Source organism: Triturus cristatus, chromosome 12 (assembly GCF_964204655.1).
Source record: "Triturus cristatus chromosome 12, aTriCri1.1, whole genome shotgun sequence".
NCBI lineage: Eukaryota > Metazoa > Chordata > Amphibia > Caudata > Salamandridae > Triturus > Triturus cristatus.
Window position 1 is genome coordinate 309487908 of NC_140595.1, and position 20108 is coordinate 309508015.

Here is a 20108-nt window from a genome sequence, read left to right on the forward strand (position 1 = left end):
ACTTTATAATTTCATATTTTGCTGCTACTTTAGGGGTATTTGTCAACAAAGCAACCCACGTTTTTCATGCTTTAATGCTGTTGCTTTGGCCATTTTCTGTATGGACTGGCATATTGTTTTTAGGGCGTGTCATGATGTTTACAAAGACTTGGTCCATGTTGTAGCACCCTGTTTTAAATTGGCTAAAATCCCGCACTTTATAATATCATATCTTGCTGCTACTTTAGAGGTATTTGTCAACAAGGCGACCCACGTTTTTTATGTTTTAATGCTGTTGCTTTGGCCAATTTCTGATGATATGAAATATTTTGAATGTTTTATCTATGTATAATTTGTCTTGATGATGAAATGTTTGATTTTGTTAAATGTCATGTTCTTTTGTGGATATTTTTATACTTGAATAAAGATTAATTGACTAACATCATTCATCTGAACAATGCATGTGTTTAAATCTTTATTTATATTCTTCAGATATTTGAATATCTCTATCAAGGGGTGTTCCGGAAGCTCTCCCCAAGGGAAAACAAGCATTAAAAATGCGATAGGTCTCGCCTTTCATTAAGTTAAAGCCATTTGCTTTACTTTACAATACCATTAGCAAAGCAAATGGCTTTAACTTAATCAAAGGCGAGGCCTATTGCATGTTCAATGCTTGTTTTTCCGGCACTCAAAGAAATCACGTGTTTTCCAGCTGTCTCACTTGTGAGCTTTGCTGCCCCTTGAAGTTGCCCTCTCTAGCCCATGTCCTCCTCTCTCCCCATCAGTATTCTTGTTGCGCTCCTACACCTGTGTGCTTCTCTCCCCGGTGTTCCATGTTGCTCTTTTTCGCTTGTGTGTTTCTTTCTCTGTTTTCTTCCTCATGTTACTTGTCCCCGCGCCTGTCGTGTTACTTCGCCCCACTACCCCAACACGCAATCCACTCATCCCTTTTATTATTAGTTTATTTTTAAAAAGCCCTTTTACGTAAAGTTTTTAGAAAGCGCTTTCACTTTTTTGGTTTTTTTTTTCACTCCATCCCAGTTTTGTGAGTAAAAAGAAACAAGCATTGCCATAATCAATAGGTCTCGCTTTTGGGACCTTATAAGTATTTAGTTATGCAGCACAATATCCTTGGTGCAACTACATCAACTGTTGCATGACTAAACACTTATAAGGTCCCAAAGGCGAGACCTCTTGGCTATGCCAATGCTTGTTTGCTTTGGTATTTGGGTATTTTCTTTATAGGTTCACGATCTCCTTTCTTGACATGTTGAAAAGGAGTTTTGAAATGTGTTCTTAATATCTGTATATAATAATATTCGATTGAAATGTTTCACTATCACTATGAAATGTTTCACTATCACTAAATAAATTTATATAAATTTTGCATGTCCAAGTAGAATAAAAGAAGAAAAAAAGTCAAAATTGAGACCCGTAATTGGGTTAACTTTGCAGCCCTGTTGAAGCCTTGTTGAAAGCAAAATGCCTTGGCTGCACTTGCATGAATTGAAACAATAAAGCAAGATTTGACTTCAAGATTGAAGGCCCAAGAACCATTCTTTGTTTACTCTGTTCAACTATTGTTGCCTCTCTATTCATGTGTGTATTATTGTTTTGTATGGTCTATAAGCAGCGGACCTTAGAGGCGGGCAACTTTGTAATATTTAACAAAACAAAAAAATTGTGACTACACCAGGAGGTGCAACCACAAATCCATTGGCTGCTGCTTAATTTGCGTATAGTGATACGATATGTACTACGATAATCTTTATTAGGTTCTCTTATGAAAGATAGTATTTGGCTGTATCAACTGTATTACTCTGCACTAAATCCTACAGACAGGTATTTTGTTACATGGAAACTCACATATTATGGCAATATGCAGGGGTTATGGTACTGGTTACCCCCCTGGACCAACTTAGTATAGAAGATTTGCACTGTTAGGACAGGTATGGTCTGTTTATAGTGAAAAGTTATGATCCGGGTTGCTGGAACTGCGATTGTGCAGTTGTGGTGGCATTTACACTTACTTACGGATTTAACATAATCCATCATCTGCTACACAGTCTGCATATTTCAACAAAAAACAATGTTTCCAGTTCAAAAGTTACTAAACGCTGTGACACGTATTGCCACACAGTGGAAAGCCCTTTGCAAAGGCTGACTGGCTACTTTTCTGTTGCTTATAGCTATACTTGATTGTTAATCTGCTAGTAATGAAGTGCAACGAATGCCCAGACAGTGTTAAAAACAAGCATTTGCAATGCAATAGCACCTCGGGTTTGTGAGAGTTTAAGCAATTGGCACTGTATAGGACAATGCCTTATTTTTCTGTTTTGCTAATTAACACATAAATAAAAGACAGAAATTTACAATGCCAATAGGTCAAACTTGTAACTGCGAGACCTATTCAAAGAAGCGACCGTCATTGTCTCGGGCTGCTCGTAAAGTGAAATCACGCATGGCGAGCTGAATATTGCAGGGAAGAATGTCTTGCCTGCAGTAGGAGAAACTCATTAAAGAAAATAGTGCTTACAGACTAAAAAAGACGTACCGTGTAACAACCGAAGTAAAAGGGCCAGTCCTCCTGGGAGGTTACAAATTAAGACAAGGTGGTACTAAGGAGGGACTAAGAAACCTATTAACAAATCAGAAGTCAGCATTTTCGAAGGGGAATGACACAAGCCAATGACAAATATGGGCGGAGAGTGGGCGGGGCTTCTATTCCATACTCCAATACAGCATGCCGCAGAGCAGCACATGTGCTGCCCGGTCTGACCTAATGAGAAAATAATGAAGTAATACTGTCGCAAAATGTGCTGCATTATACGGCATAATTTAGCCAACCCTGCCCCATATTTGGGCCTGTGCTGCTGCCTAATTCCAGTGGCGCTGTTTATGATAAAGGCAGTAGGACTGACATATTGATTGTGAGAAGAATATATTAAAACATCAACAGGCATTTAGGAGTGGATTGCTATTTCTCTGTATTAAAATCAGACCACCGATATTTTGTAACATGAAATGTTACAGACTACATTTGTATGGAGGATTTTGGCTTTGGTTACTGCCTCATAAAATCCTACGGCTATAAGATTTGCACTGTAATAGTTCTTGCTAGCATCTCTTCGGAGGCCCTGACAAGCTCAGCTGTCTGGCACAAAACTTGTAATAAACAAATCATTATATAATAAATATAGCCATACAAATACATAGAGGGTCTTTGGGTGAGCTCTCTTCTGCCAATGGTCTGTCTGAATGTCATCTACACTCTTCTTCCATCCATGACCGTGTACTGCATGGGATAATGGTTCAGTTCACATCAGTGACTGTCTCTCCTGCCCTGGGTGTGACAGTATTTTCTCATCACATATACATATCCACAGAAAAATGGGTACTCTTCGGTGTCGGTGCTAGTTGCTCCTTTAATTTTCAATGGTCTCCTTTTATAATTCCTCTCATTTATTTGCTTCTCTTTTTTATCATCATTTTTCTTAAGAGGATACTACAACCTCAAAGGAGTACGGACAGGTCGCTTGCTGCTTATGTCATCTGCAGTGCACAGGATCACAAGTTACCTGTTCATCCAAACCAAGAGACCATTCTGCAACGCTGTTGTCCATAATATATCCTTTTACCATTCCAAGATGTCAAAAATGTTGGTTCTAAATGTGGCAACCATGATGGAATTTTAAGACAACCACAGACTGTGTGCTATCCCTCACGAAACAGACACCCATTGCTATATTCAGTTTCAAGCATATGCTAGTAGTGTTTAGGCTCCAGGCGGTTTTCTTTTTTCTAAATGTATTCTTTAAATTTATCTTTAAAATATTGTTGTGCTTGCATGTTTTTTATTACAGTTGTGTCAAAAAAGGCAAAAAGAATAGTTTATCTGAAGAAAACTGACACACATGACTCCACTTAGACTGCACTTTCATAACTACAACACATCACAAATATTTACTAATACATTAGCAGAGTCTTTTACTTTATAGCAGCAACTGACATATAGTGCAGAGACATTAGGACGCATGGGCTGTTAGGTTTATGCAAATAGGAATAAACTGCCAGATATTTTGACAGTCAATATAGTTCCCTATATAGTTATCTCGATAACACTATCTAGTAGCAAAATGCAATAGGTAGGGTGAGGTAACCTACTTACATGGCTGGTAGACAGAGTGCCTAAAGCAAGTAATATTTATTAAACATGCGGGCTGGTCAAATACCCGCTGTGTTTTCCTCTTGCTGGCTACTGATTGAAGTATGTTACCTGATTATCAGAAAAGTAGTCTATGGCACCACAAGGATAATATTAGGATTTTTCAATCTGAAGCATAACATCTGGTTGTCACTGCAGACCAAGTGTTACTCAATATTTAAATGCAAGGACAAAAGGAATGCTGTACGCCTGGCAGAAATATCACTGCATCTTAACACATCTGTACAATTGGAAAATCAGAATTCCATTAAATGAATGGCTCAGCCCCTAGTTCAAGCGTGAATTTAGGGAGTACCTTCATTTATTTTCCCACACCTAAAGAGCGGAATACAAAATAGTGTAATGGCCAATGGTCAGTTCTCTTAAAATGAGAAAGAGTTATTATGGTTTGTTATTGGTCATGCGAAATCACTAGACCCAAAGGACTCTTGGCTACCTTTCAACAAACGGTTCCAGGTTTCTTATAGAGCCACTGAGTAATGTGCCGATTTAAAATCCAAAATACAGCGCCGGATGGCCGTGGTAACTTTTTGATGTTCTTAAGACTCTAGAAAGTTGGACTGGATACCTTAAGGGCGGTGGCAGTGTCCCCATCCAAGGCTTGGCGTACTCAGTGAGCAGGCAAACTTGGTTTGAAATACCTAGCGCACAGATGCGTCATCGGGGAACAACGGAGTGCCTGCTCGCAATAACAAAACCGCCCTGAACCAGCGAGTCAGACAGGTGAGTCAGGAAGGTGAGTCAGGAAGGTGAGTCAGGAAGGTGCGGGGCTCGGGTTGCGCAGGCGTGGTAGCACCGCAGGCAAACCAGCCCTGAGCGAAACCCCAGGCCCGTTTGCAACAGGGGCTTAGTGTGTCGGAAGAGAAACAAAACTGAGGAAAGTAACATAAACCCAGGTTGAATCAAGGCTGTCAAATTAAAGAGGCGCGGGGGTTGGCTGAGGCCTTATGTAAACGTACGTAGTGCTCGAGTTGTGAGGTGTGTGGCTAGCACCTGGGAAACAATCTGGGGAGGAGAAAAGAGCATTAAGCAAACAGGGAAACCGGTTTAGTGAAGAGAAGGTGCGCACACACGGTAATACTGGAGAGACACGTAGCAGCAGCAAGAGCCAGGTGGCGCTGCTGCTTTTAAGAGGACTAGGTTGCCAACTTTTCTAATGTATTTACATTATAAGGATCGAAATGTAAGGAGGCTGCATTTAAAACACACAAAAAAACAAGCCAACGCGGCCGCGAAAGTGATCGCGATCAAACATCAAAGCGGCCGTGCCGCCGCGAAAGTGAGTGATCGCGATCAAACATCAAAGCGGCCGTGCGGCCGCGAAAGTGAAGGCAATCGCGGTAAAGTGTGGCGCGCGCCGCCGCGCACGTGCACTGTAGCTCTAGGCTGGCCTGGTAGCACTTTTTGGAGCCCTCTCAAAAAGTCTTGCCAGACCAGCGCATGCGCTGGGTCTGGCGAGACCTAAAAACCCTTTGTCCTTTTGTAGGCATATGCATGCATGTTGAATGCATGCACGTGCCTACAAAAATAAGTGGCGGCCGCATCATCATGCCTTTTCCTTTTGGCAATGCGTACAGCATTGTTAAAAAACATTGGTAAAAGCCAAAAGCTCTCACAAGCGAGACCTATCGGGCTTTGCCAATGCTTTTCATATTTGTTGATATAAATGCTTTAAGTGACATTGCAGCTGCCTCCGATTTGAGTACTTGGTCAGATGGTGATTCAGTCGTGTCTTCTTCACAAAAAATAATAAAAGGCTTTTCCCAGCTAAAAGACTTGTTACCTAAAAACATCACTACTAAAACAGCCACTTCAGTTAATATTTTTTACATTTATTTTTTTATTGCAAGCATTCAGTGGCCATGTTTAAGTGGTGGCATATTTTCTTTATTTTCCTTAAATTTTTTTGGATCCTGCTTGCAATAGAAAAATTATTTAAAAAAATAATGCACTAGCCTGTCAGGGCCAATGCTTGTTCTCCTAGCACTCCTGTGCTAGATGTGTGCAAATACAACATAGTCCAGAATTGCACTTTTCTGGGAGAAGTAAGGCTCTGTGGTGTGGTGCATTGTTTAGCTAACAAGCTGCAGTGGTTGGCTGACCAGTATGCATATCTGCACGAGGAATTAGTTAGCAGAAGCTGATTCTGTGCTCTAAGGCTCTCTGAGAGAAGAGGTGAAGGAACTAAATAAAGGCTATTGACAAGATTTCTATGTGGATTGGGAGGAGTGTCAGAGGACATGAAGAGACACATGGGTCATATTTGTTTGTGTTCCTTCACTTTTCACATTGAAAACTAGCACATGTTATTCTCCTAAATCAGGGATACCTACTAAGACTACACACAACAAAATACCCGGGACTAAGAGAAGCAATTATTTGAAACCAAGAACGTCAGTGAAGTATTCCATTATTAGAACGAGATCCCTCACCCACCAGAGGTGGCATGCTTCATCATAGGGATCCCCCTCACACCGTAACGGCAAGTCGCAGAGAAGGCTTCAACTCCCGCTATAATCGAGAGGAGCTCTTCGGATGTTTTAGTATGTTATAATGTACCATGTGAAGTCAATCGTGGGCAGAGGCTAACAGAGTGTGAAAAGTGCTGTGGTACAGACAATAAAATGTAGGGGTGTGATTAAAACTAACTCCAAAACAGATTTTATGATTTATTGTTGTCTGTCTGGGAGAGTTATTGGTACCAATATTGGTGCCCACTTTCTTTATGGTTTTGTTTTTCTTTTTATGCATTATTTGGCATTTTTTACTGAAAGCAGAAGAAAATTGTTTGAGGTCCTGATGCCCCGACACCTCAGTTGAGGGTTCTAGTGACGGCAAAAACATGTTGATCACAAGATAGTACATCGGGTGGGGCAAATAGAGGCTTCCCTGCGTATTCACTTATTTTTTAATCTTGACCCAGACAGACAACAAGAAAGCATAATGTCTGTTTTGGAGTTAGTTTTAATCATGCCACTTACATTTTTTGTTTGCAACAGAGCATGTTTTCACATTCTGTTAGCCTTACCACACGATTGACTCCATAGAGGACATTATAACCATTACAACAAGGTAAAACATCCGAAGAGCTCCTCCCAATTAGAGCAAGAGTTGTAGCCCACACAGTGACTTTAGTTACAGTGTGAGGAGTATCTCTATGATAAAGCATGCCACCTCTGGTGGGTGAGGGATTTCGTCCTATTAGGGGAATACTTCAGGTTACTTCTAGGTTTCAAATAATTGTTTTTCTTAGACCCGGGTATTTTGTTGTGTGTAGTGTTTACGATTCGGGAGTGAATACCCGCAGGTCTTAAAATCTCCTTCTGCCCCCTTTTTGTGTTTCTTGAAACCTTCTTAGAGTACCATTTAACAGAATCAACCCTGGTATACAGGGATAAATCCTTTTCAAGAAATGCATCGAATAAAAATACACAGGACAGGATGTTGCTGCTTTGCACTTGATATATGTACTGTTGGGTGCATAGAAACTGCATTCTTTATCATTTTTACTTAAACCAGATCTTATTAGAATTTTTCTAATTTTTAGCAGAGCAAAACAGAGCAGTCATGCCTGTTGAACAGCAAGAAACCAAAGAGGTACTCTTCAATATTGCATCTTGCCCAAACAGAGGGTCTGACCAGAAGTTCCTTATTTCATTAAATTTAATATAGTAGATAAATCATGAGGATGGGGTGAGCAGCACTGCCAAGAATCATGCTTCAGAGTTTAGACTAACACATTTTAGTGCTGGTATCCGGATCACAAAATGCTTTAGGGACACATTATTAAGCATTTAGCAACGCAAAGAGGTCCCAAAAAACACCTTGGCAAATCAATCAAGCATTTGTAAAGAGCACTACTTACCCGTGAGGGCCTCAAGGCGCTACGGGGTGGGGGAATGCTGCTACTGTTCGAAGAGCCAGGTCTTGAGGAGTCTTCTGAAGGTCTGTAGGTCTTGGGTCTGCTGTAGGTGGATGGGAAGGATGTTCCATGTCTTGGCAGCGAGGTGGGAGAATGATCTGCCGCCGGTGGTCACTCTTCGGATGCGGGGGACAGTGGCGAGGGCGTGGTCGGCGGAGCAGAGCAGGCGGGTGGGGGTGTAGAAGCTGAGTCGGCTGTTGAGGTACGCTGGTCCGGTGTTGTGGAGTGCTTTGTGTGCGTGGGTGAGGAGCTTGAAGGTTATCCTCTTGTTGACGGGAAGCCAGTGCAGGGCTCTCCGGTGGGGTGTGATGTGGCTGTGGTGAGGGATGTTGAGGATCAGGCATGCGGAGGTGTTCTGGATGCGTTGGAGCAGTTTCAGGAGTTTTGCCGAGGCTCCTGCGTACAGGGCGTTTCCGTAGTCCAGTCTGCTGCTGATGAGGGCCTGGGTAACCATCTTTCTCGTTTCCGTGGGGATCCACTTGTAGATCCTGCGGAGCATGCGGAGGGTGTTGAAGCAGGAGGAGAAGATGGCGTTGACCTGTTTCGTCATGGAGAGGGTGGAGTCGAGGATGACCCCCAGGTTGTGTGCGTTGTCGGTGGGCGCTGGAGCTGTTCCTAGTGCAGTCGGCCACCAGGAGTCGTCCCAGGCCGAGGGGATGGATCCGAGGATGAGGACCTCCGTCTTGTCCGAGTTCAGCTTCAGTCGGCTGTTTCTCATCCAGTCGACGACGGCCTTTATTCCCTCGTGGAGGTTGGTTTTGGCGGTGTGGGGTTCTCTGGTGAGGGAGAGGATCAGCTGGCTGTCGTCGGAGTAAGAGATGATGTTAAGGTTGTGCAGTCGGGTGACGTGGGCGAGCGGTGCCATGTAGATGTTGAACAGCATTGGGATGAGCCCTGGGGTACGCCGCAGATGATTTTGGTGGCTTCGGAGCAGTAGGGGGGGGAGGCGGACGCAAAGCTAATAAGTTTCGCCTATGCAAACTTTATTGGGTTTGTTAATGTTGTGCGGCCATCTTATTTCATCATCCGAAAGGTTAGGGCCTCTTTGCAAACAGAATGCGCATAAGGAATGCATTGTTATGTTTATGAATGCAAGAAGGTGAAATCAAACACGGTATTAGGTAACGATACTGTGACACGCGCGGAAACCTCCTCACTGAAATAACAGTTAGCTCAAAGGAAAATACAAACACGGCGATAATTTCAAAATAAAAATGCATTAAGACCGTTCCCTGATCACTGCGATCGCAGGAGGATGGGGTCAGGTGGTAAGAAACGGACAGTGGGAGCAAAATACAAACACAGAAACGGCTTCAAACTAAAAAGGCATTAAGCCCGTTCTCTGATCACTGCGATCACAAACTCCCGTGAACCGGGTAAAAACAGAAGGTGAGAGGGGTGGTGAGAAATAGACGGTGGGAGCAATATACAAACACAGCAATAACTTGAAAGTAAAAATACATGAAGCCTGGTCTCCGATCACTGTGATCACAAACTCCTGGGCAAAAACAGGTGGCAGGAGGAGGAGGGGTTCAGGGTGGTGAGAAATGGAAGGTGGGAGGAGGGAGTCGGGTTGCTGAGAAAATGAATATGGTTAGAAGAGGACACTGTAGGAGGGAAGGTACGCAATCAACATGGGAGGAGGGTGGGAAGACAACCGCTAGTGCTGCTGAGGGTGCGGGGTTAAGAAGAGGTTAGAGTAAACAAGTGTTTATAGCAGGAATGATGTGGGAAGAGTGCCAGGGAGAAGAGATGCACTCGTACAGAGTGCTCAATAGCAAATTTTAAAAAAAGTACCTTCAAGATGTGTAGGCAGTGGGAGCATACTGACCACTAGCAAGTGGCCAGTAAACGGAGGCTGTACTTGGGCCAAGATCCATCACATTGCATGGACAGGCAAGCAGAACAGGAAGTGATGATGTGCTGACTAATAAGAATCGTGTAAATTAGAGCGACATTGGAATGAACCAATGGTAAGTTCAGGTAAGTATTGAATGGGTTCTAAGCCCCTTTTAAGATTTCTTTTTTTTTTTTTTTTACAAGAGATTGCTTTGCAGGCGAAAACTAAAAAAGTGCTGTCCTGTTCCCCCAGGCAATGAGCTAGGCCGGGAGGTGAACTTGTTGCTTGTGATTTAAGTTAAGTATAAATTACCAGATCCCCAAACCACGTGGATCTAGCAGGAATCACTGGAAAGCAGGCAAACAAATGATTCTGTCACATACTCATGGTCAAGGTCATTCACATGGGCTTATCCCTCTACCTGTAAATACAATCGTTCCAAGCACACCAATTGACATTTGCTGTTTACTAATATGATGCTTTAAAATTACTAGAGAACTCTCAAAGTTGCAATGAGAGAAGTGTAACATTGAAATACTCTTCAAAACTTGACATTTTTGCTAAATTGGCTTGATCTTGATGCTTCTTTTCACAGGTCACAACATAAAATTGGCTTACCCATTTTTGACTGAAGGGGAGGGTCTTTGTGAAGCTTCATGTAGGCAACACGCAATCTCCATTCTTCGGCTTCACCAATTCATGTCTGATGGGAGTATTGTATGCTGCAACTGCTACTAAAGTGGTACCGATTTACACTGACCTCTAAGGGCACGCATACTAAACAGTAACAAAGCAAGGCAGGCTTCATCAAATTCTCCCAAAAAAAATCAATTTCACTGGTATGAGTTATGAGCCAAGAAGTGGAAACTGAGCACACACAGGGGCTTAATTACAAACCTCTTGCGCCGCTGGTGCTTCACTTTTCAACACATAAAATGTGATGCACAGGCATTGCAAGGGGCTTGTAAATAAGTCCCACAATTCCAACCCTGATGGCCAACAGTATCATTTGTACATGCTTTGATGGCACTTCCAACCAGTGGCGGCTGCCACAAACAAAGGGTGGTGGGAGCACGCAGGAGGGGGGTGTTAGTAATAATATATATTGAAAAAATAACTTACCTGAAGCCGCTGGCCGCCTCACGTCGCACCTCCTGTCCTTTCCTGGTCCCAACAACCCCTATGACAGACTCCATCCAATCCCTGTGCTGCTCTCATGCTATGAGAACAGCAAGGGATTGGCCTGAGGACAGGGAGTCTGTGGGTGTTTCTCCAGCTCGGCTGTTCAATGCAGCCGGGCTGAAGAAACCTAAGTGCGTATGTGTGTTTGGTCTCAGCCAAACACATATGCGCACTTAGGGAGTGCCCATAGCATTCCTCCTCCCATACCCCACCCTGCACAAGCTGGCAAATAGCCGGGAAATGAAAAATAAAACGATGCTAGAACATAGTCTTACTTTTCAATTGCTGGCTCTGAGCCAGGCAGTGGGGCAACGCTCTTCCGCCATTGAGGAGGAGCCGCCGCTGCTCCCAACTTCAAAAAAAGAGCCTACCAGCACCTTCATCACCAGCCTCGAGTGTTGCCAAGGAATTCATGCCGGAACAGTTTGTGAGTGTTCACAAATCTGCAATACTTTACCTCTTCACATGGCCTTCCTTGCTTGGTTTTACTCTCAAGAAAGTGTAATTCGAGGTGTCACATTTGATGGTAGAATGCCACTCATACGTATCCTGAAACAGTGCTTTAAAAAGGCAGGTACTGATCCCCTGTACTTCTTTATGAGAGGGAGAGTACCTGCACTTCTCACCAGAGGTACAGTACTCTAAACTGGAGAGTACCGGCACTTCTCACCAGAGGTACAGTACTCTAAACTGGAGAGTACCGGCACTTCTCACCAGAGGTACAGTACTCCAAACTGGAGAGTACCCACCAGAGGTACAGTACTCTAAACTGGAGAGTACCTGCACTTCTCACCAGAGGTACAGTACTCCAAACTGGAGAGTACCTGCACTTCTCACCAGAGGTGCAGTACCCCAAACTGGAGAGTAAAGGCACTTCTCACCAGAGGTACAGTACTCCAAACTGGAGAGTACCGGCACTTCTCACCAGAGGTACAGTACTCCAAACTGGAGAGTACCGGCACTTCTCACCAGAGGTACAGTACTCCAAACTGGAGAGTACCGGCACTTCTCACCAGAGGTACAGTACTCCAAACTGGAGAGTACCCACCAGAGGTACAGTACTCTGAACTGGAGAGTACCGGCACTTCTCACCAGAGGTACAGTACTCCAAACTGGAGAGTACCGGCACGTCTCAGAACCAAGTACTTACCCTGGGACAGACAACCTGCACTTCTATTTTTCCATTTCATGCACTCACTGAGAAACCCGGCTCCGGGAATTAAGTTCAGCAACAGCATGACTAGCTTTATCAGGAATGCAACCTGCAGATGTGTCAAAGTCCCCTGTCTCTCATTCCTACAGGAAATGTAGAAATGCGCCGTTCGAGTACTAGGCAGCTGTCAGCAGACTCCTAAGTCAGTCGCACTAGTGGCAATAAATACCGCCAGTGGCAATAAATGGACAAAGTGCCAAACAGTAGCGAAGCCAGTGGGTCACGGGCCCTAGGGCACGGAAGAAAATGCCCCCTGGCTGTTGTCTGAATGATAAAATACAGGACTAATCAGGGTTCATTGGGCCCCTGAGGACGCTGGGCCCAGGTGCCACTGCACCTGTCGCACGAAAGGAAGCTACGCCCAGGGTCACACTTGGGGAGAGGATGTGGCTCAGCGGCCAGTGCTGCCGACTGGGAGCTGCAGATCCGAACTCGAGTCTCGGCGTCGGCGCAACAGCCTGCCATACTAAGCAAATCACTCGATCTCCCGTACCCATGGACAGCGCCTGGATACCCCACGGGTGATAAGCTGCGCTATATAAATAAACTAACAAACAATACAATTAAACCTTCTAAGAGCCCCCCCACGACACTTTCTAAGAAGCATAGATTCCCCGAGTTGTCTTATGTTTGCTAATTGCATTGCTGCCACACTTTCTTGAGATCTAATTAAAAACACAAACGTATGCAACAAATAGTCTTACCAGTTACCGCAAAACTGTGTTTCTTCTTCCATATTCAGCCCCGTTTAAGGTCTGTTCCGCCTTCTCTCGCCCGTTTCTCTTTCCTTTACTCGGGATGAGAAATGAAACCGAAACACCCGTGCAAGTTCAGATGGCTCCTCCCAGCCCATGCCAAGAGCGTGAGAAGGAAACCCCCATGAGCTGTATGTAGGTGATTGTCGGTTCCGGTCGTTTCCATGTGCAACACAACAAGGTCCTAATGTCCCGAAGGACTACTTCACAACATTCTAAAGTTGGTTTAGGTGACGTTTTCAAAGTGCACAGGCCAGAACCGACTTGCAAAATAGACAAAAAGGATAATAAACGATCACTGGCAAAACCAAGTCTTGCTTTAATATGCTAGCTGTTGCAATCAGCCATCATTTCTTACCACTTTAACGCCACAGCTATTGGCCTCTCATTTCTGCAGCTATAAAAACATGCCGGAAAATGGATATTCTAGCCAATTTTGCACAGCAGGACAATGCTGCACTGTTCCCCAATGTTTACTGTCCCTCTATTGCAACATCCAAAGAGTTGCAAGCATTGCCATGGCCTCTGTGACATATATAGGGCTGCTGGAATTATGTAGAAAGAACGCACAATTTATGTGGCATTGTCAAATAAACTATGTGCCAAGTAAAGGAAAATTATGTGGCAACATTTTGCATATTTTGTGGCATTAATATTTCGTATTTTTTCTCATTTTAATACACATCATCACTGGTTGACCAAAGTTTCAGATCATATAGACAATTGAATAACAAACTACAGCAATGAGCAACTGGAATGTGACTAAATAACCTTTGCAAAGGGGGCTACACTGTACCACGTATAGTGCTTTGTTTCAGTCACACTTGATCGATTTAAGTACAACATATTTTTTTTGACTGGTTTGAAATCTGAAAATTATGAAAGATGGTGAATTTTGTGGCAGGTGTAGTAGATCCATAATTATCTGGCAAACCTATGACCACAGAAATGCATAACCCCAGAGGCCCTGGACATGTGTAAACAGGTAGTCTATTCATGCGAAAACCTGTAGATCTACAGCCTATGCCATATGGGAAAAAGTATAGCATCTTACCGATACATGTGCAATGCGTGAGCAGTGGGAATATATGGCATATTGAGATGCACCTGTACATCTATAACCTGTTCCAACAAGGGTAGAGCTCATCTATTCTTGGCAGTAAATGGACTTTGATATATGCTCTAGGAATTACATAAAGCAACATGGGTGTAAAATATGTTGCAAACAGGCTAAACAATACTGTAATAGAAATCAGGCCCTACATATGACACAGGAAAGCTGTCTCAAGTAACATCTGGGGTGAGGCACTACAACATACACATCCTGGGGGTCAGCAAAAGTAGGTGGACCAAATCGGGCAGAATAAAAACCACACACACAAAAGAGAAATAGGAGTATATAGACACACACTGATGTACTCAGTGGCACATGCTTTGTATTTTAAAACTGCCCTCACACACATTATGTGGCATGCTTCATCATAGGGCTTGCTAAACAACACCCCGCGCTGACCAACGTGTGGGATGGAGCAACAGGGAGGGGGAAGACAAAACAAACATAAAATTGTAGGCATCCAAAATGAAGATATAAGTGAAGAACATAGAATCTAAAACTGGTTCAGGAACATCCGCCTATATATTTTATTCCTGTATTTCCTGGTCAGGATTAAAATAGATATAGGATGGTGGTATCGGGTTTTTTAGTAACCCCTCACCCCTCCTAACTGCATATTTGTCAACATGTTCAGCCAATTGAATGAAGCCCATGCATAGGTCTTTACGGTTTTCGTCAGGACCTAAGGTCCCCTATATTTCCCTTCTCTCCTACCTTACTTTAGTAGGGTGAGGATAGACCCACTCTGGTCTGGGGCTGCTTAAGTACCGTTAGATGAAAATGTAGCAATCATAGTTTCATGCCGAGAGATATGGCTTTCTGTGTTGTGCAACCATGTAACATGCATGAGTTCTATCTTATCACACTCATGGCACTCGTTCATTGTTTCCAAGCATAGTAACCACACGGGGTCTGGTTCACATATACCCAGGTAACATGACTTCATAAGCTCACTCAGTTTTGTGATAGCCCAACTCTTAATAAGGGAGAAATTCTGGACCTCATCATATCCAAAGGTAACACTATCACATTGGACTCCATTATCCCTTGCGACTGGTACGACCACTATTACATCTCCTTCTTCATTAACAGGGAGGTGTTAGCGAAGGGCGCTCAATCCAAGAAAACGAAGCAATTGACAAGGAAACTTAGAAATATTAACACTGAAGAGCTAGCAATCTGCTGTTCAAAAGCCTGGTCTCCTCACTCGGAAATTAAAGATGTTCATGTCCTCACGGATTTCTATAACGCCTCTATCTCCGGTATCATGGACGATATAGCCCTGCTACAACAAAAAAATGCCTCCTCCAAAATCTCCAAACCATGGTATAATGACAACCTTAACTTGAAACGCCGTAATTCAAGGTCAGCTGAAAGATCTTGGAGATCTACACCATCGACCGAATATCTTACCCTCCTTAGAGCAATCAGGAGTTCATACAACAAGAAAATCAAGAGAGCTAAAGCGGACTTCTTCAGATCTCAACTTAATCGAGCCATAAATCACCCAAAGAAACTATTCGAAATTGTTAATCAACAATCGATCGAGGCACCGTCCACACTAATCCTGGTGAAGTCACTCCTACTTGCGATGATTTCGCCACCTTTTTTGTCGAAAAAATGTCAAGCATCAACTTAGTCCTTGAATCAAAAAGGGCTCCTCTCCTAAACTCAGGATGTACGGCCCCATCTTACCAACAGGAACTACCCGTCCTCCTTGGTACTAGCCCCAAGAACAATGCCTCCTGGCATGCCTTTACACCCCTTAGTGAAAACGACATCTACAACACTCTTCTTGGATAAAACCCTGCAACCACTTCAATGACCCTCTACTTCTTCTCATATTCAAAGAAATTAAAGCTGCTGTCCTTCCCATTTGGGCTAAGATTGTTAATGCTTCACTATTGCAAGGCATGATTCCCGACTGTCTAAAAGCTGCACAAGTATCCCCCATTCTAAAAAACCCAAACGCAGACAGTTCTGATCTGAATAACTTCCGTCCAATCTCCAACATCTCCACACTGGCGAAACTCTTAATAAAGTGTGTGCAATCTCAACTCTGTGCTCACATTGAGAAATTCCAACTGCTGGATCAACACCAATAAGGCTTTCGGAGTGGCCACAGGACAAAATCGGCACTCACTCACATCTAGGATAACATTTTAAAGTTGCTTGACCAAAATGAATCCTGCCTCCTCATTCTCCTCGACCTATCTTCTGCATTCTACACTGTTAACCACAGCAAACTACTCTCCACGCTAGAACACCGGATGGGTCTATAAGGTGTGGTCTTGCAATGGTTCTCTTCCTTTCTCCACAACAGATCCCAAAGAGTAAAAATGAATCAATCCCTATCTCAGCCGTCTACAGCCCTGATGGGGGTTCCACAAGGGTCCGCCCTTTCTCCCATACTCTTCAATCTATTCTTGGAACCTTTAGCTAATGCCCTGAATTCAGCGAACATTCTCTTTCACATGCACGCAGATGACACCCAATTTTATTTGAAAGTCTCCTTCCCGGAAGTCTTCATTTCACTCAACTCCATCTTTTTTTTTATTTTTTTTTTATTCCTCATATACCAAGAGATAAGGGCAATCCTGATGGGCGGCCGTAACCTCTCCTCAACGGTCATCCTGTCCCAGCCCTGGTGTTTAAGACCGATGCGGAAAAAGGAAAGGCTCAAAGCAGCAACCCTCAAGCAGTCACCACTTCCGCAATCCACTTCTCTTCGCAATGTGATATAAACCAGCATCGCATTGAAGGGACCAGCCAAGTAGTGCCCAGGTGAAATCATTGGAATATTCCCTATCTGTTCCGCCATGCAACCAAGGCTGCCCAAACATTACCGTAACTGTTCCTGTCACATGCCATATCAGATTCACTAGTATAAATTATATGTTTCAAGCAATCTATGAAAGTAGGAGCATTTATATTCTTCCAGGCTCTACATATCTCACGTCTTGCCAAGATAATGACATAAAATATAAATTTAGATACCGGATTATTAAGATGATAGTCAATATGTAATCCAAACATAATCAATCCTAGGGTAATTTCAATCTGTTTATCCAGTACCTCAGCTAGAAAGGTTTGCACCTTTACCCAAAAATCTACTATTTCAGGACAACTCATGAACATATGATAGTCATCTGCCGAAGGGAGTTTACATCTTGGACATTGATGATGTTGACCTGTAATCTTAGTTAGCTTTTTTGGGGCTATATATACTCTATAAGTGGTGTATAAGTGATTTCTTTTAAGAAGAGCCGATTTTACCACAGCATGTAACATGGCGTAAGAATCTCCCCATAATTTCATCAAATTATTTGAGTCCATACTAATAACGTTGCCCCAGAGAGTATGGAGTTCCAATTCTGATATCCCTTCTAGCTCTAGAATAGCCGAGTACCAGAAAGACACCTCCTGATTCCACACGCCCCTTCTCGATACATAATCAAACTTAGAATTCAGTGCATCAAAATCCCAAAACTTAGTTGCCCACCACCCTGCCAGCTGATGGTACTTGTATCTGGATAAGGTACCGTCTGTCAGGCCAGAAAGCGACTCCCAATTCAACAGCTGGGAATCTTTCTCTAAATCCTGCCAATAAAACAGGCCAGCCATTTTAAGGGGGCGAGACAATTGATCATTAAGACATTCTGGTGTACCCGGGGAGTCCCAGATCGGAGCTTGAGGTGCATAGTACGGGATTTTCAGGCTTTTCCTAAGATATACCCAATTCTTAAGGGCTGTTTCCAATACCTTTAGTCTTACCCTCTTGAAGAACCTGGGATCACCGTACTTAAATAAAAAATATTCTTGCCCCTTAGGTATACCGTGTAATAGAGCTTGAAACAAGAGGCCCTGGGAGGACGCATCTGTCTTTCCAGCTAACAGTCTGAAATTCTTAAAGTGGAATGAGTGACAGTAAACAGATATATCCGGGAGGGCTAACCCTCCCATTTTTAAGTTTCTCCTTAATTTTTTCCAAGAGATCCTTGGTGTCTTAGCGTTCCAAATAAAGGAACCAATTCTCCCCTGTATTTTGGCGATATCAGATACAGGAAATGTCAACGGGATGGAATTAAACAGAAATGTGATCTTTGGGAGAATGATCATCTTTACTAAGTTTACTCTACCGTAAATACTCAGAGAGAGGCCGGACCATCTTTGTAATAAATCACAAATATCCTTATAAATTCTCGTCATATTTACTTTGGCTATTTCCAGAATATTTTGAGACAAAATTATACTCAAATACCTCAAACGTGTCTTAGCTACAATAGTTCCACCAACCTGATTCCAATGCATAATCTCTGTTTTTTCTTTGTTTACCTTATATCCTGAGATTTCTCCAAATAATTCTGCTTGTTCAAACAATCTCGGGATAGCCTCCCCAGGGTTAGAGGAGAACATTAGAAGATCGTCGGCATACAAGGCAAATTTTAACTCGAGATCTGCGATTCTAAAAGGGTGAATCCCCGGATCCGCCCTCAACAAACAAACAAAGGGTTCGATATAGAGATTAAACAACAGGGGTGATAAAGGACACCCCTGCCTTGTTCCACGTGAAATTATAAACCAGTCTGAAAGTAGACCATTTACCAATACTTTTGCCCGTGGACTCTCATATAGGGACCGAACGGCTACCACAAAATTCATGGGAAATCCAAACCTAGAGAAAACCGACCATAAATATGGCCAGTGTACTTGATCAAAAGCCTTAGCCGCATCAATAGCTGTAAGGGTCAACGGGAGTTTCGTAGCTATAGCTACATCTATTGCCGCTATGGCTTTAAAAGTTAACTCGTTTAACTGTCTACCAGGGATAAAACCCTTTTGATCCTGGTGAACAATTGTTTTTATTACTTTAGCAAGTCTTGCTGCCAAGACCCCCGCAAAGATTTTATAGTCAGAATTCAACAATGAAATAGGTCTACATGACTCAACTTTAAGAGGGTCTTTGTTGGGCTTCAAGATCAAGGCTACTGTAGCTTCAGACCAAGATTCTGGTATCGTATCCCCCTGTAGGTATATTCTATTAAATAGGACCGTCAAGGCAGAGACAGCTTCCCCTGATTCTATCTGGTATATCTCGATTGGCAGCCCGTCTGGGCCAGCTGCCTTACCTCTGGCCATCTTTTTTTATCTGTGCAAGGACTTCTTCTTCCCTAATGCCTGCGGCCAGAACAGTTCTATCAGTTTTGGTTAACTGTGGAATCTCTGTCTGATTTAGCCAATATTCGATATTCTGAGTGGAGGGACACAGATCATCTTTATATAAATTTTGCATATATAACCTTGCCTCCTCCCGAATCAGAGTGTCATCGTGAGTAATTGAACCTGTGTTTTGAAGGCAGATACAACTAATCTGATTTCAGACTCTGTCCGCTCTGGCCTTCCAAGCGAGAAGTCGGCCGCATTTTTCCCCATAGGAAAAATTATGTAGCCTGCTAGAGTCCCACCTGTCTTTTAATATTTTGTCGAGATTTGCTTGGAATTCTGCACGCAAAAAGTCTAGTTCATTTTGGATATTTATTATATTAGTATTTTGAAGGTCGGCAGAAGCCTGCTGTAATTGTTCTTCCTTTTGCTTAATCTTGGCGAGGCTCTCCTTTTCGGCCTGTCTCTTGATCTTATTCCTCCTGATCATTACCTTACTTAACGTCCCTCTAATATAGGCCTTAAATGCCTCCCATATATTCTGATCACTTGCTGTCCCATGGTTAAATCGAAAATATTCCTCTATACCTAATTTTAGATTGCTGATTACCTCATCCTGTAGCAGTATAGATCTATCTAGTGTCCACCTCCTCTGCTGGTTTTCACTCTTTAAATTTATGGTTAATTCCACAATAGAGTAATCGGAGAGTTTAGC

At 43.1% G+C, this 20108-nt stretch overlaps 1 protein-coding gene across 1 annotated transcript in view; it reads right to left on the reverse strand.

The window, feature by feature from the left end:
* Positions 1-13179, reverse strand: part of XAF1 (XIAP associated factor 1) — a 211413-nt gene extending 198234 nt beyond the window's left edge. Inside the window, exon 1 of the mRNA XM_085639973.1 lies at positions 13066-13179. Coding sequence (XP_085496099.1) covers positions 13066-13097 — 32 coding nt within the window. The 5' untranslated portion in view covers positions 13098-13179. The remainder of the gene's footprint in view (positions 1-13065) is intronic.
* Positions 13180-20108: the final 6929 nt, after the last annotated feature.